General features: G+C 44.4%; 1 protein-coding gene across 1 annotated transcript in view; it reads right to left on the bottom strand.

The window, feature by feature from the left end:
• The window catches only part of FERMT1 (FERM domain containing kindlin 1), a 46,731-nt gene extending 25,133 nt beyond the window's left edge, over positions 1-21,598 (bottom strand). Inside the window, exons 1-9 of the mRNA XM_083493784.1 lie at positions 21,387-21,598; positions 17,862-18,061; positions 16,081-16,314; positions 9,409-9,549; positions 6,588-6,801; positions 5,875-5,977; positions 4,353-4,460; positions 2,729-2,860; positions 1,135-1,184 (exon numbers count right to left, since the gene is read on the bottom strand). Coding sequence (XP_083349910.1) covers positions 1,135-1,184; positions 2,729-2,860; positions 4,353-4,460; positions 5,875-5,977; positions 6,588-6,801; positions 9,409-9,549; positions 16,081-16,314; positions 17,862-18,012 — 1,133 coding nt within the window. The 5' untranslated portion in view covers positions 18,013-18,061; positions 21,387-21,598. The remainder of the gene's footprint in view (positions 1-1,134; positions 1,185-2,728; positions 2,861-4,352; positions 4,461-5,874; positions 5,978-6,587; positions 6,802-9,408; positions 9,550-16,080; positions 16,315-17,861; positions 18,062-21,386) is intronic.
• Between the last annotated feature and the right edge of the window lie 5,001 nt (positions 21,599-26,599).

Here is a 26,599-nt window from a genome sequence, read left to right as displayed (position 1 = left end):
AGATGTTAAGCACAAAAGAAATGCACACCTAAAAATGAGGCAGGAAGAGAGTGAGAGAAAAATATGTTGCTGGCATGATAAAGGGGGGGAAATCTAGTCTGCAATTTGCAAGGTGTGGTAAGGGCTCAGTGGCACAATATCTGCTTTCTATGCAAAAGGTTCCATGTTCAATTCTTGGCACCTCCTGGTAGTACAAGGAGAGTCCCTGGTCTGAAATTCTGGAAAGCTGTGGACAGTCAGTGTAGGTTTTTTCTGAGATAGATGGGTCAAGGATGTGACGTGTCAGCTTCCAGTCTTCCTAACAGTCTTAAGACAGAATGGAAGAGGTGCCATGCAGATTAACCACACTTATTAGATAAAAGGTATAAAGATAAACAACCCCTGGACGGTTAAGTCCAATCAAAGCTGACTATGGGGTTGCGGTGCTCATCTCGCTTTCAGGCCGAGGGAGCTAGCGTTTGTCCACAGACCCTTTTCTGGGTGATGTGGCCAGCAGGACTAAACTGCTACTGGCACATGGAGTACCGTGACAAGTGCCAGAGAGCATGGAAACGCTGTTTACCTTCCCGCCGCAGAGGTACCTATTTATCTGCTTGCACTGGTGTGCTTTCGAACTGATAGGTTGGCAGGAGCTGGGGCAGAGCAATGGGAGCTCACCCCGTCGTGGGGATTCAAACCGCCAACCTTCTGATCAGCAAGCCCAAGAGGCTCAGCGGTTTAGACCACAGCACCACCCGCGTCCCACTTATTAGGGACTCGGTCCCATTTAACTCAGTGAGACATAGTACTTCCGCGTGAGAATACAGAAGTCTCTGCTGCACACAAGGCTAAACTGTGAAAGGCTTAAAGTGCAACAAGGCAACTTTGTCCAACCACGTGGCCATTCCAGTTCACAGCACAATCCTTAAAAGAAAAAAAGATTAAAGAAAGCTATTTTACGGAGGTGGCTAATGGCATTCATCACATTATAGTGTTACATTGGTAGACTCTGCATCTCAGCGGGAATGTTAAAATAAATTATAGCCAGAAAACCTTTCTGTGCTAACTGGTGTCCATTACAGTCCATATTTTAATTTTACGATTTACAAAACAAAAACAAAGAAAACTTTATATGATTTTTTTTTTTTTACTTACCTAAATAGTTTGAGGTTATCTGCAAGCTTTGGTATGTCTGTGATATCCTCCTAAAGACAGCCAAGAATTGTTTTAGTTTCACTTATAGATAATTTGCTGATACTATCATATATATGCACTTGGTTAAAAAGTTATGTGTTGTCATTATTACTATTCCCTTGCGGTATATCTTGAATCCCAACTCAACAGCATGCCAACAAATAGGTAGCTTTTTTCACATTTGGGAGAAGCAGACTATCCAGAAGGTGTTCTCCAGAGCATAGCAAGTTGACAGAAAAATTTCTCTTTAGGACAATCTAGGCCAAGTCAGAAATTCGGGAGCAATCTCCGCACTGGGAGAGATTCAACTGAGTTATTGCATATGCAAAACAAAGGACTTTCCCAGCACCCCACCTGTGCTCCCTAAATCTGTTCTGGAGGGTAGGCGGGAAGCCCAGGACAGGTTTAGGGGACTCGTGAGGGGAGGAGAGGGAGAAAGTCCTGTTGTGCAAGTGTACCTTGTTCCCCATGTGCATTACCCCACTTAAGCTGAATTCCACCCCACGAAAAGAACATTTATTTCATTAGAAGAGTTGCAACCATACGAGAGATGGACTGTCATTGCAATGGAGTCAGTGTGTGTTCCCATATTGCAGGGATAGCCAAAACGAAACCCCCAAGATGTTGCTGGACTACAGCTCCCATCAACCCCAACTATCATGACCAATGGACAGGGATAATGGAAGTCATTGTCCAACGCCCAGATACCTCAGCTGGTTAGAGCATGATCCAGCCAAGGTTGCAGGTTTGATCCCCGCATGACGAAGGGCTTCAACATTTTTGAGTCCTGGGCTCCCCATACCACCTACATTCTTTCTGTGGCAGCCCTGTGGGGCTCAGGAGCCCAGTTATGTCACCCCTTGCCTGCAGAGCTGGCAACCTCTCACCCTTTCCCAAACAACCTCCCTTGTGGAGTGTTCCCTTAGCCTCCTCTCCCATCTCCTTGGAAGTCCTCTGGGCAGCCGCTGCCGCCGCCCCCTGCCCCAAAGAGAGGCACCTCCTCACACTGTCCATTCCCAACATCAAGGGCTGGAGGACTGCCTGGCTGGACTCCCCTCACCCACTTGCTTGCTTACTCCAAGGCCGCCTCAGCTCCTGGCAACCAGCACGCTCTGACCAGCCCCAAAGGCAACATTCGCCTAGGGAGCTTGTAGCCAGGGCTGCTGCAACAAACAGCTGTGCAAGCTGTGGGGAGACAGAGATGTGAGAGGGTATCAAAGGAGCGAGGGAAGGAAAGAGGGATGGAGGCGAGTGTTGCCCGTGGCACCCCGATCATTATTCAAGGCACGCTAAGGTGCCGTGGCCCACTGGTTGAAAACCACTGCCGTAAGGGACAGTTGCATATTCCTGAATTGCAGGAGGTTGGAAGAGATGATCATCAGTGTCTCTTCCAGCTCTATGAGTCTACCACTTCTGGAGGGTTTCCTGTGTTGGCCACACCTGCCCTACTGGATGTAGCTTGAGAGATGTTTAGTGACAAATCACAGACCCCACTCCTCTGCCCACCCAATTTTCTCAACTTTGACCTCTACAGGCACGCGTGTGCATGGTATACCAAAATATTCTCTGCTTTCCCCCCTTCCAGAGTGACTTCAAGGTTAGAAAGGGCCGCCTCCACTTCATCCGTTTCTGCTTCGGTTGTGAAAACTTGTGACCCCGATGACAGTGTCAACTTGCTGATGTGGTACTGCAGGAAAGATAACAAGATAAAGACAGGGAGTTGAGCAAGAGAAGGTACGTTGGCTTCACATCCAGGAGGGATTTGTTGTGAGCCAGTAACAAAATCTTATGAAACTGTCCTTTTAAGAAATGTATGCATTACATATGAATGCATATGAATGTTTTGTTAGCCCCAAAATGGAAAACGAGCGAAGTCCCAAACAAAGAAGAATGGCAACTTAAACTGATGGAATATGCGCAGACTGCGGACCTAACATATAGAATCAGAGAACAAGAAGAACATACGTTTAAAGAAGATTGGAAAATGTTTATTGAATATATGGGGGGAAATTGTGTGCATTTGAAAACGTGGACAGCATTAAGATAAATTCAACAGTGTAAATAAGTTTTGGTGGATGTAATAAGGGAATACTGAATGGTTTATTTTATATAAAATATGAAGGGATTTATGTTATGCAAAATGAGCCATGGAAAATAGCCTTGATATTTTAAGGTTGCTTAAATGAATATGCTAAAATGTAAAACAGAAAATGTAATAAAAATGATACAAAAAGGAAAAGGAAAAAATGTATGCATTAGATTTGTCCTGTTTTTTCACCGGCTCTCAGAAAGTCTTACTATAACAACAGCCAAGTACAACAGAAGACTGGAGTCTCTTGATTGACCAGAGTCTCCCATTTTAATCACCGTGTATTAATGGGAACACTGTATATTTATACCCCACCTGTCCTGCAAGGAGCTCAAGGTGGCCTACTCAATTCTGTTACCTTTCCATTTTATCCGAACAACAACCCTGTGACATAGGCTGAGAGACAGTGGCTGGCCCAAGGTCATCCAGTGAACTTCATGGCTGAATCGGGCATTGAACCCTAATCTCCCAGGTTCTGGGACATCACTCTAACCACTATTACACACTGGCTCTGTTTTATTGCATATTTTGACCATGGGCCTTAATATTTTAACATGTCAAGCAGATAGTTTTATTGTGCATTTTAACAATGAACACGGAGCCTGCAGAAATCACTTTCTGGGAATCTGTTGCAGGACAGCTGCCTGTTTGTTTCCACTCTGCCTTCATTGTTGTAAGCAAAGGGGGAAAAAAGTATAGAAACACTCTTCTCTCATCTGAAAGAAACTGATTCCTGTAGCACTCCTCCTGAAATGACCAATCGCTTGGAAGTGGCAAGCATAGAACAATGCTTTGAGAGGGATGGTCCTGTTTGCATTTCGTGTGGTTAGATTCGTTCTGCCAAAGTGTAACTTGGCAGTTGTCGCCGTAAAAGACTGGGGGCACCTGTCAATTATTTACATGGGTCTCAGCGGAGCTTGAAAGAGCCAACCCGTTAATCACTGCCGAAAGAGGCGGGGTTGGAGCAGGAGAAGGAAAGGGCTTGGAGAGGAACCAGTCTGAGCTCGGTTCATTGTGTTCATGTCCTGGCAGGTGTTTGCCTGCCGCAGATGGGGAAACTGGTTTGTCAACTTGAGGATCAAGTACGTACCTGCAGCGCAGCAAATATGAAGGTTTCTTCCTCTGTGCAATCTATCTCTTCCAGCAGAATGGCCCAGCGGGCTTGTTCGTAGAGCTGGTTGATTCGCACTGCGTCGTACTGCCAGGAGAAGACAAACAAGGCCATGTTGTGTCAGAGGCGGCCAAAGGCTCTCAGCCAGCGGTGGCCAACATCTTGAGTGAGCCTGTCATTATGTACAGCTAAGCAGTGCGACACACAAACACACAATGCATTTCTAATAGGAAGCAAGCCTGAGTCAGACAGAGATAGCTGCAGGAGTGAGAAAACGTTAAAAGATAAGTGGAAATCTTTAATTGAATTCATGAAGAATAGGTAGAACATTAACATTGATGAGACCTACATTGGCTCCCAGTACGTTTCCAAGCACAATTCAAAGTGTTGGTGCTGACCTTTAAAGCCCAAAATGGCCTTGGCCCAGTATACCTGAAGGAGTGTCTCCACTCCATCATTCAGCCTGGACACCAAGGTCCAGCTCTGAGGTCCTTCTGGCTGTTCCTTCCCTGCGAGAAGTGAGGTTACAGGGAACCAGGCAGAGGGTCTTCTCGGTGGTGGCACCCGTCCCGTGGAACACCCTCCCATCAGATGTCAAGGAAATAAACAACTATCTGACTTTTAGAAGACATCTGAAGGCAGCCCTGATTAGGGAAGTTTTTAATGTTTGATATTTTATTGTGTTTTTAATATTCTGTTGGGAGCCGCCCAGAGTGGCTGAGGAAACGCAGCCAGATGGGTAGGGTATAAATAATAAATTATATTATTAGTTATTACTATTATTAATTATTAAAGCCAGATAGTGTGTTGCATTTGAGCTCCGGACCTGAGCTCAAATGCAAGTCTGATGAGAGCCCTGCAACTAGGCATTTGAGAGTGACTTCCATCTTTCTTTGCACAGGAGAAAGAATCAAACATTAACCTTCCCAAAGCTACATGGAAGCATGACTTGGCGTTGGTCAGGATATAAGCAAAAAATTATGATTCTTATAATTAGAGCAGTTTTTCTACGTGGTAAATTAGTAAAGTTATAGTTATTGCATTGTGATATTTATAATACTGGTATTTATAGTTGTGGGAGATAGAAATGTATTATCTAGATGGTGGAATTCAATGGAGTGCTGTGGAGATTGTTCAGAAACCATCTCCCTTCTCCTTCCTGGGATGTTCTGCAGTTCTCCGAACTCTCCAGAGCAGATTTGGGGCAGGTGCCTGGGTGGGTTTGAAAGATGCTAGCAGGAGTCATTGCACTGGCTTCCACTAGTGGAATGAGTTAGCTGAATCCAGTGTACAGGCAGAGTTGGCAACTGCCGCGAGGAGGGGTGGCAGCCCTTAGTTTTTCTATATTTACGTAGATACGCATTTGCTACATGAGTCGCAGATGGCCAAAACTCAGAGAACAAACAGGAAACCTAGTAAGATCCTCGCAGTTGCTCTTTATCCAACATGCCCTAAGTCACGACAGACCGTGAAGGAAAGCGACTCTTTAAGAGCTACTTACTTTTGCATTCAGATCAAAGAAAGAATAGTACTTGAAGCGTAACAAAAGCTGGTCGTCCTCCTGGATACCTTGTTCCATAAGTGACCGAGAGGAATCTAACCACCTGAAAGAGGACGGGAGATAAAGGAACAGAGCAGGAAGGATCCTGTTAATTTGCAAGGCGTCTGGGAGAAACAAGGCAGCATATAACCATGCAATCGGGGCTTCAGGCACTGTCTTCCAGACCTACCTGGAGACCCCGGGGTTTAAATTAAGAACTTTTGGCTGTGTCACTGATTTTCAGCCTCCCTTCCCCCCGTAAACCCCCCCCCCCCATAATACTGTAAGCTGCCTTGAGTCCCTGCCAGGGAAATTGGCAAGGCATAAATAGAGATACAGTGGTGCCTCGGGTTACATACGCTTCAGGTTACAGACGCTTCAGGTTACAGACTCCGCTAACCCAGAAATAGTACCTCGGGTTAAGAATTTTGCTTCAGGATGAGAACAGAAATCGTGCTCCGGCGGCGCAGCAGCAGCCGCAGGAGGCCCCATTAGTTAAAGTGGTGCTTCAGGTTAAGAACAGTTTCAGGTTAAGAACGGACCTCTGGAATGAATTAAGTACTTAACCCAAGGTACCACTGTAATAATAATAAGCCTATACAAGGACACACTTATGACCTATCCTGGCATGTCCAAAGTGGCTAATCCTGATATCCAGCGGAGGAGTCTCTTACCCAGCATTCAGCTTTGCTTTGTCGACCAGAGTCCGAGGCTGGTACATTTTGGCAAGCGATTCCGGTGTGCAGTTCGAAGGGCTGAAGGCAAGGTTGTTCCAGCTCTGCTTGGCCAGAGGGCTGTCACCAAACCAGGCAACTGCAGACGAGACAGGTGTCCCACTGACAGGATCATAGATGGGAGTCATGGTTTTGCTATAGAAGCCAGGGCTTGCTGAAATAGAGGAGATGAACAATTGAGTCTACAACAGCACAGCCAGTATCAAAACAAGGAAAGTGGCTTTCCCTAAAGCCTGGCTGATCTCAGAAGTGACCTTCTATAAAACAGGTATAGAGAACTCCGCTCTCTCCAGGCAATGCTGGACTCCAACTCCCATCAGCTCAAAGCAGAATGGCCAATGGTTGGGCATCATGGGAGCTGTAGTGACATCTAGAGGGGCGCAAGTTTGTCCCGTCCCTGATGGGAGCTGCTCATGGAAATTGAAGAAATCAAAGTCTCTTTAAGGCTAAGAGCATACTGTGGCGAAGGAATGAGCAACGAGCTAGGTGCTCCCAGTTATTGACAGCATAATGTCTCTACATGTCTACTCAAAAGCAAGACCTATTTATTTCCATGGGGCTTAGCCTCATGTAAACAGGTACAGAATGACAGCCTTAATGGCATTTTTAAAGGCTGTTCTGGGGTGGTTGGAGCAGGCAACTTTCACGTGCCCGGTACCCCAGGACCGAATTCGTATCAGCCAGAGCCTTGCTTTCCTGAGAAAGGCACTTTGTGACTCAGCTAGAGCAATAGCTCCCATGCGACTGCGGTTCATTAGCCAAGACTGCAAACTGTGTCCCTTCTTTCCTGGCCAGGTCCTTTCAGTGAACCTCCTTCGCTCCTCTTGAAAGCTTTCCAGGATATGTGGCTTCTAAGTCAAGAGATCAGTGACACAAGCCAGAAGACATTGCTGGGAAAACTCACTCCCTTTGATAGCCAATCTATCATACTACAACTGTCCCTTTTTCAGCAGGCTAATCCTGAGGGGATCTGGTGGGAGACTGAAATGGGAGGAACAAACTAGAGCAGAGTCACCATTTCTCAGGAAACATTTTTCTGATAAACTTCCTGAGATTTTCCTTTGCCTCGTTCCCTCACCCAAGTAAAGAAGGCTACACTGCCGACTCATCTCCACTTTTTGCTTGGTTTTTGTGTTTTGCTTGCTTCGGCAGCCACCATTTCTACCCTTCCAATAGCCCAGAAGGATGCTAGGCCTGAGGCACTGGGGTGGATTCAAAATGGCGGACACTTTGCCAACAGCAGCAGAATAAACAAAGCCAAACTTGGCGACAGAGGCTGCCAATGGTGAGCCCCCACCCCTGGAAAACTGTTGAAGAGCTTCCCATCTCCTTGGAGAAACAGGTCATAAGAATCCCGAGAGCTTTGGTTTACCCCTCACATCACAGCATCCTTAACACACTACAGTTCCCAGAATTCTTTGGGGGAAGCCATGCGTTTTAAATACATGGTGTGGATGTAGCAGCAGTCTTTCCTTCTGCCCACAGAGGGGAGAATTTCAAGAGGCCATTTTGTGCACAGCTCCAGAGATAGCCTCCCACAGACAGATAGTTATCCCACCAGCTCCTCTCTCCATTTTCTCCTTGTTCAGCAGACTGAAAGATGCTCAAAGGCCTTCACTGCCATCATCCAGCACAGCTAGCAAGATTTGTTACTGCGGAGACCACTGATTCCCTCCAGATTGTATTGATGCCTTTTTGGACTTGGGTACCAGTTTTTATAGGGACGCGGGTGGCGGTGTGGGTTAAACCACAGAGCCTAGGACTTGCCGATCAGAAGGTCGGCGGTTCGAATCCCCGCAATGGGGTGAGCTCCTGTTGCTCGGTCCCTGCTCCTGCCAACCTAGCAGTTCGAAAGCACGTCAAAGTGCAAGTAGATAAATAGGTACTGCTCCGGTGAGAAGGTAAACGGTGTTTCCGTGCGCTGCTCTGGTTTGCCAGAAGCGGCTTAGTCATGCTGGCCACATGACCCAGAAGCTGTATGCTGGCTCCCTTGGCCAATAAAGCGAGGTGAGCGCTGCAACCCGAGAGTCGGTCCCGACTGGACCTAATGGTCAGGGGTCCCTTTACCTTTACCAGTTTTATGGGTGTCACAATGCAGATGGTGGAGAATGGTTTTTCCCCTTTTCACCATAAAAAAGTTTGAAAAACCACCCAGAGATGGAAAGAAGAAAAAGTCCCCACCAGAGAGGAATGGCAAACTAAATTGTCAGACTATGCTGGGATGGCAAAACTGACTGGGAAACTCAGAGACCAAGAAGAAACTCAAGAAAGAATGGGGAAAGTTTATAATTTATTTAGGAGACCACTGTAAGCAGATGAAAACATTAGCAGGATTTTAATCTCACTTGTAATGCCACAAATACTACGGACAATATGGATGGTTATAAAACATAGATTATGGAATAATATGCAGTCAGAAATGTTGACAACAGGACCCATGGAGTGGATGGGGGAGGGAAAGTCTTGAGATTCAGAGAAATCTCATTTTATGGATATGTATTTGGTATTGTAACTAATTTCCATTTGTAAAATCAAATAAAACATGATTTCAAAAGCTAAAAAAAAGTTTGAAAAACTAATTCAGGTTTTGGTACAACCCCCATAATGCTCACCTGCTACCGAAAGCAAGCCTTCCTATCAACTCAACACGTTTCCTTCCCTCTCTTTCCTCTGTTGCTTGTGACAAATTGAAAGATCACGAGTGCTTTACTTACCAAATAAGTAAGTAAATAAACTCAGTAGTGTCTGTTGGGTTATTTACCTGGCAATCCCAAACTCACAGGAGAGTTGTTCAGATTTAAAATATCTTCTATGACTGGTTCTTTGTCTTTCTCTTTTCTCTTTTTCTTCTTCGCGTCTTCCGATGGTCTCAGTAGAGAGAGTTCTTCTGGCCGTCTGATACCTGGGAGGGAGTTTCGGAAGGTAAAAATGGAAACATCTTTGATGAGAATAGGCTGAAAAGGCTTCCCTCATTTGTGCCTCCTGAGCTTTGACAAATTTGGTCGCAGCCTTGCCTATGCTTACAATATTTCCTTGGTAACCCTCCCTGGACAAATTTATTGTATCAAAGGGCAGCACATACACGTTATGTTTCTTTTCCTCACATTTTCTATATTAATAAAAGTTATTTTTAGGGGAGGGGGAAACCTTGGAAACGAATAATAAAATAAAAATGAACCTGACTACCTACGAGCTGGCAATTCAAACAAGAAATTTTGTGTGTTATTTTCTTTGCTTTTCCCAGTGTATGGGAACATTCTCCTTGCTTGCTTGACCAAGGTGCAGGGATGAGAACTGCAGGGCTGAATCTCTGCATATGTAGAACAAACATGGTCTGATGTGTATGAATGACCCTATTTTATTTCGTCAGTCAACTCAAGCAATAGAACTAACTGCTGATATTGTAGCAGAAGTACTGCAGTGTTCTGAAAACACAATCAATTGTATTAGGTGCTTCCTACTTTCCCTTCTTTAATTACGGTCTTATAGCCAAACAATGCTTTTATTCAGTTAATTTGGTCACACATATTCTCCCGCAGGCTGAACTAATTTATCTGCTCCATAACTGTTATTTGTGGTTAGGAAGACTGAAGAGCCAAATTCCAGTTGAGCAATATCTGGGGCTTTCATCATAGTAATTGTGACACTCAAGACAGGTTTACAGTCATGCGCTAGGAATTTAGATAGTGAATTGCACAGCTGTTAATATGGCTCGGGGTGACAAATTCCATCCCCAGGGAGCGTGCGCGTTAATTCACATGCCACAGGAGATGTGAACGATATGCACTGCGGTCGTTCCGAAATTCATGGCCTTAAAACAGCCTTATTGAGTTGAGGCAGCAACCTCAAGCTGCCGTGTTGATGCAAACGCCATTAACTCTGTGAGATTTGTACCAGTAGGAAGATGGTGTGTTATCACTGCCATTTTGACAGTTTCAGAACCACTCCTCCTCATCTCTCTCTAAAGACAGATACCGTATTTTTCGCTCTACAAGACGCACCAGACCACAAGACGCACCTAGTTTTTGGAGGAGGTAAACAAGAAAAAAAATATTCTGAATCTCAGAAGCCAGAACAGCAAGAGGGATCGCTGTGCAGTGAAAGCAGCAACCCCTCTTGCTGTTCTGGCTTCTGTGATAGCTGCCCAGCCTGCATTCACTCCATAAGATGAACATACATTTCCCCTTACTTTTTAGAAGGGACAAAGTGAGTTTTATAAAGCAAAAAAATACGGTAAATAATTTTATTGCAGTGGTGCATTCCATTTTTCTTCGCAAAAACAAATCCAAAGTTGCTCACGGGGGTGGGGGAGGTGTTGAAGTGTAAAGGGAGGGGGGTTGATTAAGTATGGGGGAAGGATAGTTTGCAATGGGGTTGACAAGTAGGTGGGGCAGCGAAGCGAGCAGGGGCAGAAACCTTAGTGTGTGTCTGTGTATACTCTGTCTGTCTATCTGTCTGATATTCATCTCTGCTTCACATTAACTAAGATATATATATGAGATTTTTTCTGAATATAATAGGTCCCGACGCAGGTGGTGCTGTGGGTTAAACCACAGAGCCTAGGACTTGCCAATCAGAAGGTCAGCGGTTCGAATCCCCGCAACAGGGTGAGCTCCCGTTGCTCGGTCCCTGTTCCTGCCAACCTAGCAGTTTGAAAGCATGTCAAAGTGCAAGAAGATAAATAGGTACCACTTTGGCAGGAAGGTAAACGGTGTTTCCGTGCGCTGCTCTGGTTTGCCAGAAGCAGCTTAGTCATGCTGGACACATGACCCAGAAGCTGTATGCCGGCTCCCTCGGCCAATAAAGCGAGATGAGCGCCGCAACCCCAGAGTCGCCCATGACTGGACCTAATGGTCAGGGGTCCCTTTACCTTTAACGTTTAGTCTATATACTCTTTCTTTTTTGAGAGAAAATGTTTCTATTCTTTCTTTCTTTCTTTTTTTGGAATAACATTATTATTATTATTATTATTATTATTACGTTTTTACATCAAGTTTAAGGTGCATAAAAATAAAACACATAGAACAATACCCGTAACAAATGAAGCAAACAAGTGTGGGACAATCAAATGTTAAATCAACAACAAGGTGCTTCCGTATCCGTGCCAAATATAGTCCATAATCTTCTGAGAGTTGTGGGAGGGTGAAGAATGCCCTCAGATTTAAGTTATATGCTCAATAAATTTATACCATATAGCATAAAAATTATCTGCTTCTGGACCATTTCTTTGAGCCTGAACTTGAAAGGTAAGGTTTTACATCAGAGGAATTTGCCACATTTCCTTATATTCTTTTTTCTTAGAATTCAGACAAAATCATTCAAGTCCTACTCTCCGGAGCAACAGGAAATAAATCTGGCCAGAATCTAGGTGAGAGTTCTTCTGCTATCTTGTCCAAACTGCTTTCAATGCAGGAATCTTTTGCCAAACCCACAACCTTGAGATTAAAAGTTCCATGCTCTACTGACTGAGCTGAGTCAGATACCCAACTCATTCATTCAGTGTTTCCTCTTTGGACTTGCTCCCCAGGCCCCTCACTGTCTTTGTCTCCCTCTTCTCTACTTATTAATTTATTTAATATACAGCCCTTTATCTGTAGATCTCAGGGTGGTTCCTGCTCCCGTTAGCCTTCTTTGAACAGCCGTGCCCAGAGTACTCTAGGTGGGGTCTGGCTTAGCCTACAGACAGTAAAGTAAAGGTAAAGGGACCCCTGATCATTAGGTCCAGTCGTGGCTGACTCTGGGGTTGCGGCGCTCATCTCGCTTTATTGGCCGAGGGAGCTGGCGTACAGATTCCGGGTCATGTGGCCAGCATGACTAAGCCGCTTCTGGTGAACCAGAGCAGTGCACGGAAACACCGTTTACCTTCCCGCTGGAGTGGTACTTATTTATCTACTTGCACTTTGACGTGCTTTCGAACTGCTAGGTTGGCAGGAGCAAGGACCGAGCAACGGGAGCTCATCCCGTGGCAGGGATTCGGACCACCGACCTTCTGATCGGCAAGTCCTAGGCTCTGTGGTTTAACCCACAGCGCCACCTGCGTCCCTTTTCTACAGATAGAACCTCTGATCTAAAGAAGTGCATACAGCAGCTCCTTCCATGCAACAAAGGATAACTGCTCCACAACATAAACCATAATTGAAATACCACCCAAAGCCATCTGCAATGCAGCGTCGGGTGGAGAAAAGAGGAACACTGTTCAGAAAAGTAAAGAGGTTCCTGGGCTGTTTGAAAAGCTGATTGTAGATCACAACCAACCTTACATACCGTATTTTTCGCTCTATAAGACGCACAAGACCACAAGATGCACTTAGTTTTTGGAGGAGGAAAACAAGAAAAAAATATTCTGAATCTCAGAAGCCAGAACAGCAAGAGGGATCGCTGCGCAGCGAAAGCAGCAATCCCTCTTGCTGTTCTGGCTTCTGGGATAGCTGCACAGACTGCATTCGCTCCATAAGATGCACACATATTTCCCCTTACTTTTAAGGAGGGAAAAAGTGAGTCCTACAGAGCAAAAAAATACGGTATATGGGCAGAAAGTGCTTATTCAAATAATAATAATAACACACAGGTGAGGACAGGGTGGATTTGATTTAAATCAATCAATTAGATTTAAATCAATCACAATTTAAATCACTAGTCAGTAAAACTTGATTTAAATCATTTTTTTTACAGAAAGACTCATTCTTGGTGGTATAATCTTAATATTTGCAACCAGATGAAGGTTTCATTTTTGGAATAATAAATTTTCAGAGTAGTTTTTACAGTTATATCAGAAATGACTGATTTGGTTATACTATTAGAAATACATCGGCAGAAAATTATGAAATGATTGTGAGGTTAACTTGCTTTATATTTGGACAACTTTTCTGCTGTACTTTACTGGAAGGAGAAAAATAACCATTTCCTTAATAACAATTTAAACAATTTATTTAACTGAAACAATAAAACATTATAGCATATGTATCCATGTTTGTTAACTGATGTGGTTAAACAATTTTTTTTTTTAAAAAACAACCTCTTAGACTGAGTTTTAGCACACATGAAAAACTTAAAACAAATCCTTATTTCCTGATGATATAGCCTTTGGACTATAACGTAACTTAAATAGAAAAGTATCTTTAGAAAGATTTTTCCTCCAAAAGCATTTTATTTTAAAAATCCGATTTTTAAAAAAAATTTCGATTTAAATTTTTAAAATCCAATTTTTTTTATTTGATTTTTAAAAAAAATCTATGATTTTTATCCATCCTGGGTGAGGAGGACCATATTTCCTTCCTGTGACAGCTCCACATGGGGTGTTGCTCTGTAAAATTCCCCCTGACCCTGGCAACTTGGAAAAGGTTTTTCTGGAGCAATGAGAGTTGCAACTGAAAGGTGCATGGATGAAAAGCCTTGGAGAATGCAGAGGAGACAATGAATGATGGTAGCAACTCTGACTAGTACAGTGGTACCTCGGGTTAAGTACTTAATTTGTTCCGGACGTCCGTTCTTAACCTGACACTGTTCTTAACCTGGAGCACCACTTTAGCAATTGGGGCCTCCTGCTGCTGCCGCACCGCCGGAGCACAATTTCAGTTCTCATCCTGAAGCAAAGTTCTTAACCTGAAGCACTATTTCTGGCTTAGTGGAGTGTGTAACCTGAAGCGTATGTAACCCGAGGTACCACTGTATTGGGCTTTCATCCAATTAGCTTGGGATTAACCCACTGAAGCAAACAGTACAGTGGTACCTTGGTTGTCAAACTTTATTTCTTCTGGGAGTCTGTTCGACTCCCAAAACCTGCGCTCAGTTGGAAGCCAAGGAAGTTGCATCGGATGTTTGGCTTCTGAAAAATGTTCGCAAACCGGAACACTCACTTCCGGGTCTGCGGCGTTTAGGAGCCGATTTGTTCACGAGGCAAGCCGTTTGGGTACCAAGGTACCACTGTATAGAATATCTATATATGGGTAACACAGATAACTGAAGAAGAAACTCTTTCCTTTAATCACAGAAGCAGAAAGCTCATTCTTAGATCATCAAACAAGCCTTAGGAATTATAACCTTCACCGAACAACATAGAGCGAAATTTACCAAAGCCAGATGTTGTTCTGTTTCCATCCTTTGCAAAGAGCGGTTTCATGGGAAGCCAACCACAAGATAGAAGATACGGAAGGGATTGCAGTTGTGGGAAGGGACATAGGTCAATGGCAGAACACAGGCTTTGGGAGGCAGCCTTGTCTGAAAACCTGCAGAACTGCTGCTAGTCACACTTCCGGTTTACCACGGAGCCGATTTGCAAGCGGGATTCAGCCCTCTGGGGAGAATCCAGCTTTTCAGGGGAAAACGGGGGTTTTGCAAGGGCGCCGCAAGCCCCCCAAAAGCCACAGGAGGAAGATCCTGAGGACAGGATCCCTGCAAGCCATAGAGCGGTCTCTCTGCTGCCAAAAAAAGCTCCTTTAAGGAGCAAAAAGAGCAGTGAGATTGAGACGCCGGTGTGGGACGCCATTTTCTACCCTCGAGAAGTGCAGCCTCAAGCTTGTTCGGCAAAGCGGTGGACTCTTAAACACTAAAAAAATCTGGATTTAATTGGCGAAACAAATAAGAAATGCATAAGAAGTGGTTAAAACAGTGGATCATCAGAGGTGCTGATGGAAGTCTAAAAAGATTGTGTAAGTGATAAGTTTTGTGGTACATTTTATAATTTATATGTTAAAAATCAATAAAAATTATTTATATATATATAGAGAGAGAGAGAGAGAGAGAACAGCTGCTAGTCAGTGCAGGTAGTACTAAGTTAGAAGGAACAATTGTCTGACTCAGTATATAATGCATCTTTGTATACTACTAATTGTGTTAGCAAAGAGCTAACGCCTGCTCCTTGGGAGAAAGGCAATGGCAAACCTAGACAGCATCTTAAAAAGCAGAGATATCACCTTGCCAACAAAGGTCCGTATAGTTATAGCCATGGTTTTCCCAGTAGTGATGTAAGGAAGTGAGAGCTGGACCATAAAGAATTGATGCTTTTGAATTATGGTGCTGGAGGAGACTCTTGAGAGTCCCATGGACTGCAAGAAGATCCAACCTCTCCATTCTGAAGGAAATCAGCCCTGAGAGCTCACTGGAAGGACAGATCCTGAAGCTGAGGCTCCAATACTTTGGCCACCTCATGAGAAGAGAAGACTCCCTGGAAAAGACCCTGATGTTGGGAAAGATGGAGGGCACAAGGAGAAGGGGACGACAGAGGACGAGATGGTTGGACAGTGTTCTCGAAGCTACCAGCATGCACCTGACCAAACTGTGAGAGGCAGTGGAAGACAGAAGTGCCTGGTGTGCTCTGGTCCATGGGGTCACAAAGAGTCGGACATGACTGAACGACTAAACAACAACAACAATTGTGTTACACATATTCAGGTCACCAAATATAACTTCCCAGAGTCTTGGAGAGGCCACTTACCAAGGGTCCTGCAGATGTCTCCAACTACCCTGAAGACCACAGATGAGAAGCTAACGTTCAGCCTCACCGTCTTCATGCTTGGCAGACGGAGGCGCAACATTTTGTGCTGAACAGTGAACAACAGCTTGGCATCTGCTTGCACCCCATACTTATCCAGCGTCCAGTGAGTTTTGAGAAGCCAGCACTGCTTCTGCTCCCACCAAAGGGCATAGTCTGACCAGTCCTGCGACACTCCTGGGGAAAACAACAAAACCAAGCACAAGTATTAACAACCTGCTAAAGGTGATTGGTCAGGGATGATGGGAGTTGTAGTGCGACAACATTTTTATGGCTATGGGTTTCCCATCCCTGAGTTCAAAGAACAGGTACCATTATAAGCTTTCTTATGTAAACATGAATCCACCTGGCTCTACTTTGCACCTAGGCTGGTGAGCCGGATCCTTATTTTTCCCAGTTCCCCAAGTTTGATAGGTAGGTGCGGCTGCCTATCTGTCTATCCCATGATGTCACCTGGACCTCAAGTGACCTCTTTTCGCCACATGTGGGGCACGACACTTGGAAGCCCCGACAATCAGCTGAAAGCCTAATTTGAAAGAAGGAAGAACAAGCCTTGTTGTTGCTCTTGTTAATCAACGAAAGCCAGAATCTCTTGACTATCTACTGAAGTGATGGCCAAACTTGCCCCTCCAGCTGTTTTTGGACTACAACTCCCATCATCCCTAGCTAACAGGACCAGTGGTCAGGGATGATGGGAACTGTAGTCCCAAAACAGCTGGAGGGCCAAGTTTGGCCACCACTGGTCTACTGCAAGTCATCCCAGCGTTACTATTCATTATAATTGTCGCTTGCTACAAATATTTCTCTCTCTCTCTCTCTCTCTCTCTCTCTTCTTTCTCTGGCTCTCTCTCTCTCTCTTCTTTCTCTGGCGCTCTCTCTCTCTCTCTCTCTCTCTCTCGTAGCTTACAATTTAAAAGCAAAACAAAACGTACAATATAAAATTATAATGCAGCCAAAGATTAAATGCATTGGGAGGCACTCAAGTGTTGCACTACCGAGTCATTCTGTCAGTGCAAACATTTCTGCTTGTCACACAGAATAATCTCCCCTCTTCTCCCCATGCACACCATTCTGGGGGTTCTCCTGACCCCCCCCCCCACAGCCAATTTTGGGGGTAGCGGGAGCCCTGTTGCACTAATGGGACTTCTTGCACTAACTCCCACTAGTGCAACTACTTAGTTGAATCCAGCCCTTTATTACCAAAAAGCGTTCATCCTGCAATAGCTTAAACAGGACACATCCTACTCCCCCCCCAAAAATGAGCACCAATGAAGAGTTGTTGTACAGTGGTGCCTCGCAAGACGAAATTAATCCGTTCCGCGAGTCTCTTCGTCTAGCGGTTTTTCCGTCTTGCGAAGCAACCCTATTAGCGGCTTAGCGGCTTAGCGCTATTAGCGGCTTAGCAGCTATTAAAGGCTTAGGGGCTTAGCGGCTAAAAGGCTATTAGCGGCTTAGCAGCTTAGAAAAAGGGGGGAAGCGAAAAAAAATCGCAACACTCGCAAGACGCTTTCGTTTTGCGAAGCAAGCCCATAGGGAAATTCGCCTTGCGAAGCGCATCCAAAAACGGAAAACCCTTTCGTCTAGCGGGTTTTCCGTCTTGCGAGGCATTCGTCTTGTGGGGCACCACTGTATAGTGACACTTGAAGAAACTGCCTATATAAGGATATTAACCAAAATGTTCTGCCTTGGTGCATATACAGAAAAGCATATATCATTGAACTCACTGATTTGTTCCACGAGCTTAAGCATCACTCCTCCAATGTGAAGATCTCCTGATACTTGGAGGGAGCTTTCCTTTTGCTCCCCTCCGCACTGGTGATCGATAGCAACAATGAGCTCCCAGGAACTGGAACCATATTCATTCGACGAAGTCATATTGCTACTGAAAATCCCAGAGGCTCAAGAATGGAAGAAAAGTCAACATCTGTTCAGAAAGAAAGGCGAAGGGGGAAAAAAAGAGACTTTTTTCTTGCACAGTTACCCAGCTATGAGGCCACTTCACCTGGTTTAGGACCAGGATGACTGAAGCCAACTGGAGATATTCCCATGAATGTTCGGCTGCTGCCTTCATTATATACCTTTAGGCTCCAGGCAAAAACATTCCTCTTTAACCAGGCCTTTGCCTGATTGAGGTCCAATGCCCTTTTAAAATGTGATAGGCCTATGGGTTCTTGGGTTGCTTTTGTTTCTGTTTTGATTATGCATTTTTTTGTTTTTATATTGTGATTTTATGTTGTGAACTGCCCTGAAATCTGTGGGTATAGGGCGGCATGCAAATTTAATAAATAACAGTAATTAGTTCTAAATAATTACTGGTTACAACCAAAAACATGGTTGCCATCAATTTGATTTGAATTAATTTTATAATTAAATAATTATAGAATGTTGTATTATTTTATTGTTGTTAGCTGCCCTGAGCCCGGCTTCGGCTGGGGAGGGTGGGATATAAATAAAAATTATTATTATTATTAAATGATATTATATCCTGAAGTGCATTCCATAGTTTTCAATGGGGATGCCTTTTCTGGAGAGATTCTGGAGAGATCCCATTCAACTCAATCCTTGGAATCTTCCCCCCACCAATAAACAGGAAGAACCACTAATTAAATTCCAAGGAGCTTCTATGAACTATTATTTTCCTGAACTCTGTGACCCAGCAACAACAAAAGAAAATCCTCTGCTATCCATCAAACTCAATAAATATACCAGATGTCTCTTGTTTTCAAGGTCATGTCTTTTTCTTTAACACTCCCCTCCCCCCAAACACACACACACACACACACACACACACACACACACACCACTCCCCTCCCAATAGTTTATTCAAGACTTGAAAGTCCATTAAATCTGCAATCTTTTAAGGTGCTCCTGTGGAAGGAAATTTGGGTGCTGGAAACCATGTTTGTTAGAGCAATCACCCTTATGGCTCTACATATTATTTAATCTGCTTAGAAGATTCATTCATTCATCATCATCATCATCATCATCTATTATATTTGTATACTACCCCTCATCTGAACATCCTAGAGAGGCTGACAACAGAAAAATACAAATTGAGAACACAAAATACAGAATAAAACAAAAACTTACAACCTCCTTCCCACAAACACATTTAAAAAGCCATAGAATGTTAATCAGCTGAACACCTGGTGGAGGAGAAGCACTTTCACCTGGCACCTAAAGATATGTAATGATTGGCACCAGGTGAGTCACCACAAGCAGGGAGCCACCACAGGAAAGGCCCATTCTTGTGTTGTGGAGGAGACACACAAAGAAGGGCCTCAGAGATTGATCTCAGGGTCCGGTTGGTTCATATGAGGAGAGGCAGTCCTTAAGGTATTGCGGTCCTGGGCCATTTAGGGCTTTATAGGTGAAAACCAGCACTTTGAATTGGGACCAGAAGCTAATTGGCAGCCAGTGCAGTCAGACCAGGATCAGTGCAATAAGCTCAAACCGTGAAGAAAAGAAGAAAAAGCTCTTCAGGCAGTGCACAAGCAATAATATCTATCTATCTATCTATCTATCTATCTATCTATCTATCTATCATGGGATGCAGGTGGCGCTGTGGGTTAAACCACAGAGCCTAGGACTTGCTGATCAGAAGGTCGGTGGTTTGAATCCCCGCAACGGGGTGAGCTCCCATTGCTCAGTCCCAGCTCCTGCCAACCTAGCAGTTCGAAAGTACGTCAAAGTGCAAGTAGATAAATAGGTACCGCTCTGGCGGGAAGGTAAACAGCGTTTCCGTGCGCTGCTCTGGTTTGCCAGAAGCGGCTTAGTCATGCTGGCCACATGACCCGGAAGCTGTACGCCGGCTCCCTCAGCCAATAAAGTGAAAAGAGCGCCGCAACCCCAGAGTCAGCCACGACTGGACCTAATGGTCAGGGGTCCCTTTACCTTTACCTATCTATCTAGCGCTGGCTTCAGGGCAGTGTGGGTTGTTTCCCCGTACAGGGCGCTGAGCCAAGGAGGCACATAACAACAACAACAACAACAACTATATTTATATTGGTACCAACTGAGAAGATCTGAAAAAGAAGAAACTGTGCCTAAAGGAATTAGTGCGACACTAATAAATATATTTAGCGGTGGCACCAAATTTTGTCCTCGCTCATGGCATCATATTAAAGTCCAGCTCTGAGATATATATATATATGCAAATGAATAAATCTTCTTAAGTAGATCAAATAATAGGGATAGCATATCAGAGTGTGTATATATGTAAGTGTGTGTGTGTGTGTGTGTGTATAAACACATGACCAAGACATTCTCTGATATGCTATCCATATTATTTGACCTACTTAGAAGATTTATTCTTTTGAAAAGGAAAGAAAAAGCTCTCCCAGCAGTTTGCAAGCATCTACCTATATATGTGTTTGTGTGCTCTTAATGTTGTACACTGTCCTGGGATTGTTGGTAAAGGCGGTACATAAATTGATATTTCATATATATATATATATATATTCATATATATATATATATATATATATATATATATATATATATATATATATATATATATTCATATATATATATATATATTCATATATTTGCTTTCGTAGATTTTCACGGGTACAGGAATGCAGGTTTTGGTGTCCGTCGAAACGTCGCCTAGACACCCCAACTCTTACACGGGAAGACACCCGAAGACACCAAAACCTATATTCATATATATATATATATATATATATATATATATATATATATATTCATATATATATATATATATATATATTCATATATATATATATATATATATATATATATATATATATATATATATATATATATATATATATATATATATATATGAGAGCTGGGAGGGTCTACTACCATCTGTGGGCGGTAAGCGTTAAGAACTATCTTTAAGAGAGGACTCCATTCAGATACTTGTATCCGTTTTTGTTTTTTGTTTACATTAAGTTTTCTAGATCACGAAAAAAGCTAATCTAAACAGCCATACGTGTGCACGGCCTCCTCTAGTGCCTTCCTAGTGCCTAGCAGACGTGCTGCTGCAACTCTCGAGTCGCACGATTCCCGCCCTCTGGAAGTAACCCGCGCGCTCCCCACTCCCCATAGCATAGCAACGGCGCAGGTGTTCCCACTGGCTGAGCTACTCCGAATCGCGCGCTTCCCTTCCGCAAGCAGCCTGGGAAATCGCGAGCGCGCTGGCACCAGCCCCGGCCACCCGGGCTGCCCCAGATCCCCACCCGATAAGTCTTTGATGGTGCCCAAATCCACGCGCTACTCACTCGCTCCTTCCCAAGCCGGGCGCCGTCTCTGCTGCTGCCGCTGCCGCCGCCACCGCCTCTTCCCGTCCTGGAGGAGCCGCTGGGTGCAGGTCCCGACAGCGCCAGCCCAGGAGGTGCCTCCCTCCTTCCCCGCCAGCCCCACCCTCCGAGGCGGCGGGGCCCCGAGGAGCCGGCGCAGATGCGCTGATGACCTGCGCTCTCGTCGGGCCCCGTGCGCAAAGACGCACGCCTGGCCCGGACGCGAGATTCCACAGTCTCCTCCCTGTCTGGCACCGGCAGGCAGGCAGGTAAGAACAAGCGAGCGCGCCGGGCGGAGCTTCCTGCAAGACGCCTCGGCGAAACGCGCGCGGGTCTTTCCCAGCGTCTGGCTGGAGCGAAGAGGAACGGCGTCGAAGCCCAGGAATGCGCCTCCTGCAGTTCCGTGCGCGCTGACTCCGAAGGAAACTGCGCTGGGGTCAAGGAGTAGGCTTGTTGCTCCCCGGTAAGGATGCGCAGCATCTTAAAAACAGAGACATCACCTTGCCAACAAAGGTCCGTATAGTTAAAGCTATGGTTTTCCCAGTACAGTGGTACCTCGGGTTAAGTACTTAATTCCTTCCGGAGATCTGTACTTAACCTGAAACTGTTCTTAACCTGAAGCACCACTTTAGCTAATGGGGCCTCCTGCTGCTGCCGCACCACCGGAGCACGATTTCTGTTCTCATCCTGAAGCAAAGTTCTTAACCTGAAGCACTATTTGTGGGTTAGTGAAGTGTGTAACCTGAAGCGTATGTAACCTGAAGCGTATGTAACCTGAAGCATATGTAACCCGAGGTACTACTGTAGTGATGTATGGAAGTGAGAGCTGGACCATAAAGAAGGCTGATCACTGAAGAATTGATGCTTTTGAATTATGGTGCTGGAGGAGACTCTTGAGAGTCCCATGGACTGCAAGAAGATCCAGCCTATCCATTCTGAAGGAAATCAGCCCTGAGTGCTCACTGGAAGGACAGATCCTGAAGCTGAGGCTCCAATACTTTAGCCACCTCATGAGAAGAGAAGACTCCCTGGAAAAGACCCTGATGTTGGGAAAGACTGAGGGCACAAGGAGAAGGGGACGACAGAGGACAAGATGGTTGGACAGTGTTCTTGAAGCTACCAGCATGAGTTTGACCAAACTGCAGGAGGCAGTGGAAGACAGAAGTGCCTGGCGTGCTCTGGTCCATGGGGTCACGAAGAGTCGGACACGACTAAACGACTAAACAACAACAACAAAGGATGCGCATGGTGGAAGCATCGTGGTCTCCACTTCCCCAATATGCACGTGTTGCGCGCAGGAAGAGCCCCTCTGTGGATCAGGCCAAGGGCTCGTCTGGTTCCCATCTCAAAAATGACAAACTAGCAGAGGGAAACCCCCAAAGCAGGGGTGCAAACTTGAATAAAATATGTGGGGCGGCAGGTAAGCCTCTCTCTGCATAATCAGTCACAAGATGTTGGGCACACATACCATCAATGACAATGCCCATCAACTTGGGGGGTCGGGCTGGCCCCCTCATATTTTATTGGGGGTCCTGAAAGGAGCTCTGCATCTAGGAGTTGGCTCCTATGTCCCAAACACATATACAGAATTATTTAAAAGTTATTCTTCTGTATTGTTGTTATTATTTTTGGCTAAACAGCACAGAAAATAAATACATCATTCTATGAAGTTCAAGAGCTGTGTTACTGCATTCTTAGCAATGAGCCCCTGTGCAATTTCAGTACATTCAGAACTTTCAAAATGTTTCCAACCAGACTAAAACCTAAATTCTAAACTGAGGAAACAGAATTTCCTGTAAGGATACTAAATAATCTGCTTGTTCCAATGATGATTGCAGAGGGAAAACAAATGTCTACCTGAAATATAAACATAGCTTTACTTAGAACCTATCATTTCAAATGTGTGCTGCCACAAGATTTTGGTGTTCTAAATGAATCCTGATCAAACAAGAGGCACACTAATTCGACAAGAGTTGGTTCCCTTCTAATTTACGATAATAATGGTCCAAGATGCTTAGCTAATGACTTCATATTCACATTATAAAAAATATTCATATTCACTATAAAAAAAGAAAGAGTTCCAGCGATAGGTCTATGGGAAACTCAGGTGTATACAGCGATAAGTACAAATTCCAAAGTTCTGGTTGTTGCAACAAAAACAAATAGTTTTGTGGCAGCTTAAAAACCCAGCAGGTTTATTGCGATAAATAGGCTTTCCTTATCCTGAGCCAAACCATTGAGCCATCTGGCTCAGTATGATCTACATTAACTGCCAGCATTCCTCAAGGGATTCATGCAGGCCTTTCTCCCAGTTGTACCTGGAGATAAGGTAGGGGAAAAAAAAGAGAGGTAAAGGTAAGGTAAAGGGCCCCTGGACAAACTGGCCACTGTGTTCTCAACGGATGTGTCCAACCAGAAGGAGAGACACAGGCCATTGTGATGTCATGCTGATGCTGAAGGAGAGAGAAACTGGCCAATGTACCAGCCCACAACTGCTGTTCACCTGAATAACAAGGAGACACTGCCTGGCACGCCAACACATTGCTCACCATGTTCATGAGAATTAGGTCCTTTGCACCTTGGACTAAACTGGGGTTTTTTAACTTGCTTTTACTCTCTTGTTCCTGCATATTAGGTTCCCTTACCAGAGGTCTATAATAACAAGGTAATGAATCAACCACATTTATTTGTACATAAAAGGTAAAAGGTAAAGGACCCCTAGATGGTTAAGTCCAGTCAAAGGCAACTATGGGGTTGTGTTCATCTCGCTTTCAGGCTGAGGGAGACAGCATTTATCTGCAGACAGCTTTCTGGGTCATGTGGCCAGCAGGACTAAACCGCTTCTGGCGCAACTGAACACTGTGACGGAAGCCAGAGCACACAGAAATGCCATTTAACTTCCTGCTGCAGTGGTACCTATTTATCTGCTTGCACTGGCATGCTTTTGAACTGCTAGGTTGGCAGGAGCTGGAACAGAGCAACAGGAGCTCACCCTGTCAAGCGGATTTGAACCACCAACCTTTTGATCAGCAAGCCCAAGAAGCTCAGTGGTTTAGACGGGATTGAGCCTGGGAACTTCTCTGCATGTCAGAAAGATATCATTCCACTGAACCTTTTCCTACTGCTAGCCAACAGCTGACAGATATATCACACACTTATCTGGAGAAAAATAATATTAGTAACAATAACAACTGTTACATATACTCTACTTTTCAGCTAAACTGTGATCGAAGACCATAAAATGCAGGAGAAGTGGTGGGACTGTGACCAAACACATGGTACTGGTGCTTGCCTTAAAACAGCTAGGAGGAGTTTAGCTGATGCTTTGATGCTTTGTCTCCACTGATGCTGTGTTTTCATATAGGTAAAGAAGCAATGCTGCAAGAATAACATTTAAACAGTCTTCAGTGCTCTCTCTTCCAGATGAGACCAAACTCTGGTAGCATTGCTCTCCTCCCAGCCCCCTGGAGTCTTACCACAAGTCAGTTAGTTAGAAATGTAAGGAAACTAAGAAAAGCTAAGGGGAACTCTAGAGTGTCACTATTTTGTGGGATGGCGCATACCATATATCCAGGATTAAAGTCTTCTGTTGTCTGGATCAGGCTTCCTCAACCTCGGCCCTCTAGAAGTTTTTGGCCTACAACTCCCATGATCCTTAGCTAGCAGGACCAGTGGTCAGGGATGCTGGGAATTGTAGTCCCAAAAAAATTTGGAGGTTCGAGGTTGAGGAAGCCTGGTCTAGATTAACAAACACACTTTTTTTTTTAAAAAAAGTGGGATTTTTGCAGCTGGGATGTGAAGAGTGTGGGAGGAACATAAGATTAGTAGGAAGACCTATAAACACCCTACAAGCAGCTCAGGATGAATGTAGGGTGAATTCTTCTTGTTATATAGTTTTCCTGTAAACAAAACACAATGAATGTCACAGTCTAACTACTGTGTAAGCTTTGGGCAAACAAATCAGGATGGTTGCTGAGTAAACTAGCTGTCTATAAGAACCCTAATGGACTCCATTTTTCAAAACAGATGAAAGATCATGGAGTTGCGGGGTGACGAAGAAGTTTGTTAGGGAGCCCAGGGAAATATTTGGGGTACTGGGCATGAAGATTCCTATAGCTCAGATTATGGGCACACTATACCTTTAAAACACATTCAAAGCTCATTTCCCCCCCTCAAAGAATTCTGGGCACTGTAGTTTGTTAAAGTTTGGTGGGAATTGCAACTCTCTGAGGGGTAAACTATAGCACCCAGAAGAGAAAGAAATGTGTTCTGGATGTGCTTTAAAGGCATAGTGTATAAGCAGCCTCAGACTACACTAGACTTAATGGTCTTCTTAACCCGAGGTGCCACTGTAACAAGACTAAAAACTTAGCACTAAGCATACAGAACACCACACCAGACAGAAAATAGATAGAAAAAGAAAGTAAGTGAAACCAAGGCTCCTTCTGGCCCTACTATTATAGTCAGCATGACCTTGACTGAAAGAGATAACAGAAGCAGTTTAAGCCTGCTGTACTCAGTTTTCCATAAGGAATAACCCGAACATCATGAGGCTTCTTTCACACAGAGAAGCTTCTAGAAGCTTCCAGAATTAAATAGAATAGGAACAGTATCTACACATCAGATTGATACTTTCTGTACTAAAAAACGCAAACTGACACTCCCCCCTTCCGTTCTCTGGTAGCCAAAGTACAACAATAATAAATTAAGCCATTACTTGCTACCCCAAATCTCCTGTTTGAGGTAGCCAACATGGTAGTGCCATGTTATGCCCTGACGCACAACAACACACAAGAAATGATCATATGGCAGGATAACCAATGGAGATCCAGAAATGTCTGCATGAAGTCACCAGTGAGTAAACATGAGATGTGTGTGGCTGGGTGGAATTCTGTCTCTGATTCAAAGGAGATCAGTAATACAAGCAAACGTATCACAACAATGTGGAGTTTCCTATGCAGTCTGGGCTAATGATTCAGATCTTTGTCATGCTTCCAAACATGAATCCCCAAATCTGGGCCCGGTTAGATGGCAATGGAATCATTTGTCATGCTCAGAAAGGTCTCTCATTGATTCAGCTTCCGGCAGACCTTCCTGTTATGTGTCATGGATTGATAGCAGTGGCGAATACAGGCGTTCTCTCTATGGGTAGGAGTTCAGTAGCGAACCAGAGGCTTATTGGAGAAGACTGGAAA

Source organism: Podarcis liolepis (genome assembly GCF_965112155.1).
Source record: "Podarcis liolepis genome assembly, chromosome: 3".
Lineage (NCBI taxonomy): Eukaryota > Metazoa > Chordata > Lepidosauria > Squamata > Lacertidae > Podarcis > Podarcis liolepis.
This window is presented reverse-complemented; position numbering and strand designations above follow the sequence as displayed.